Source organism: Myotis brandtii, unplaced genomic scaffold (genome assembly GCF_000412655.1).
Source record: "Myotis brandtii unplaced genomic scaffold, ASM41265v1 scaffold721, whole genome shotgun sequence".
Lineage (NCBI taxonomy): Eukaryota > Metazoa > Chordata > Mammalia > Chiroptera > Vespertilionidae > Myotis > Myotis brandtii.
In genome coordinates this window covers 467,530-470,093 of record NW_005370848.1, presented here as the reverse complement: position 1 = coordinate 470,093, position 2,564 = coordinate 467,530, and the positions used below count along the sequence as shown (strand labels likewise).

The window sequence follows — 2,564 nt, the reverse complement described above, 5'->3', positions numbered from 1 at the left end:
CAAAATGCAGACATGCAGGGGATAACTCTGCTCTCTCTCCCGGTCCCTAACCTCAGTGGGCACCTTGCTGCAACTGACACCCCTGCCTGCTGACATACACACAGGAGAGTTTTGCTTCTCCTCCAGAGAAGTGCCACTTCACAAATCCAGGGGCCTGGTCTCATGGCCATCCCCCACTACCCCTGCACGACAGCCTTTACACAGCTGCAAGCTTGCACTTCAGGGTTTGAGTGGAGTTCACACTGGATCTTACCCCAGTTGCAGTAAGATAACTGAATGAAACCTCTTCCTACCACTTCCACTAGTATCCGGCTTTAGCTCTGACAGAAGGAAAAGCACTTCCTAACATTTAGAAGTCAATTTTACCACAAGACGAAGGAAGCTCCACTGATTCCTTCTAATTGGATGACAAAGAGCATGCCTGGGGATTTATGGAGAAACTGGAAAGCATCAAGCCCAAGGGAGAGGCTGCAGGGCCCCAGGCCTTACTCCTGAGCTGCCCTCCTTCCCAGGCCTCAGTTTCTCCATATGCACAATCATTCTCTCTACCAGCACTGGCATTCCAAGGTTCTTACACTGGAGACAATCAGAGTTTGGGACAGGGGGCCCCAGAGCTTCACCACCCAGGTGGTTGTTGGGCCATCCCAGGGAAGGTTTCCATGGAAATGTCAACTTGTGCAGAGGGAACAGCTGGCCTGGACCCAGAGTAGGGTTGGGGGGCTGGGAAAGGTCTGGAGAAGGAAGAGATCCTGCGACCAGAGAGGGGAGGCTGGTGGGATGGGCGCGGAGGCGGGTCTCAAAGGCCCACGCAGGCTCACCATAGGAAGAATCCAGCCGAACTCTTGCTGGTTGATTCCGACGATATACGGAACGGAGTTGAGCTGCTTTTCAGCCAGAAGCTCCTCCGGCATCTTCGGCAGCAGCACTCCATCAACCACAGAGGACAGGAAGGGCGGGCTCTGGGAAGAGGACATAACAGTGTCCATGCTGCCCTCCCCGCTCACACCCACGTCCTACTCTCAGCTCGTCTGAGCACGGCCAGCACCACACACCTGTGTGCCTGTGGGCAGTGGCACAGAGCTCAGGGTCTAACAAAGCAGCTAAGTGTCTGACCCCAGTGGGCAGAACTGGTCCCCAAGGGATTAGCAGTGGGCAGGTGATGGAGGGGATCTCCCTCAAATTGAAATGTGTAAATATATTATGTTAATATTTGTGTTTTATATAAAACTTTCAGCTTGAAGTTTATGTCTATCTATATGTATCTCTCTCATGACAGTCAATTCTCATTATTCACAGTGGTTATGCTCCGTAAAGTCACTGCGGACTCCGAATAAGTGAAACCTGAGCCACGGCCCCCAAATCCCACTGTGTACACTCAAACCACCAGCAAACTCCATCCCCAGTTCCCAGTTTCTTTTTCTCCATAACGCTAGCCATCATCAGACACACTCCATATTTTGTGTGTTTATTGTACTCTCTCCTCACTCCTAGAGGGCCGGGTGTTGTGTCTGCTTTCTTTGCCTGTGTCACTGGTCTATCCCTCCACCACATCCACCCACTCCCACTCCCCGCTCAAAACTCAGGCCCCGGCACATAGTACTCAGTGCTAATGGAATCTTTGCTGAATGACTGAATGCATTTCATTCAATCCTCAAGACACCTTCTAGGGCTGTGGTTCTCAACCTTCCTAATGCCGCGACTCTTTAATACAGTTCCTCATGTTGTGGTGACCCCCAACCATAAAATTATTTTTGTTGCTACTTCATAACTGTAATTTTGCTACTGTTATGAATCGTAATGTAAATATCTGATATGCAGGATGTATTTTCATTGTTACAAATTGAACATAATTAAAGCATAGTGATTAATCACAAAAACAATATGTAATGATATATGTGTTTTCCGATGGTCTTAGGCGACCCCTGTGAAAGGGTCGTTCAACCCCCAAAGGGGTCGGGACACACAGGTTGACAATCACTGTTCTATGGTAAGTGCTACTGTCCCCAGAGAGAAAGCAGAGGGGGTAGGACTGGCAGACGTTGCAGAGGCAAAGGCATGGGAGCCTGGTGGCCCTCTGGAAGGTGGGAGGAAAGGAGGAAGGAGAGGTGAGGACGTGTTTGGAGTTTCCTGCGTGGCTGGGAGGAGTGCCCTCAGGACTGAGGCTCCTGGCTCCCTTCCTGGTGACCCTGCACATAGTGGCTAATCAGCCCTGCAGCCTCCCAGGAGATCTGGGCTCCTCCGTGAAGGCTCCTGAGAGCCCTGATGCAGTTACCTCCCTCTCCCAGAGGTGGGAGTTTCTAGTGCAGCTGTCTCCCCCTGGGGCATTTTTGGGAGCAGGAAATAAAAATAAGAAAAACTGTAGAGCCCAGCTGCCTGGCTCAGTGGTTTAGTGTTGACCTATGAACCAGGAGGTCACAGTTCAATTCCCAATCAGGGCACATGCCCGAGTTGCAGGCTCCGTCCCCAGTGTGGGGCATGCAGGAGGCAGCTGGTCAATGATTGTATCTCATCACTGATGCTTCTATCTCTCTCTCCCTCTCCGTTCCTCTCTGAAATCAATAAAA

At 50.9% G+C, this 2,564-nt stretch overlaps 1 protein-coding gene across 1 annotated transcript in view; it reads right to left on the bottom strand.

Annotated features, from left to right (window-relative positions):
* LOC102241821 (liver carboxylesterase 1) overlaps positions 1–2,564 on the bottom strand; it is a 36,330-nt gene that overhangs the window by 18,589 nt on the left and 15,177 nt on the right. The window contains exon 8 of the mRNA XM_014530133.1: positions 819–992. Coding sequence (XP_014385619.1) covers positions 819–992 — 174 coding nt within the window. The remainder of the gene's footprint in view (positions 1–818; positions 993–2,564) is intronic.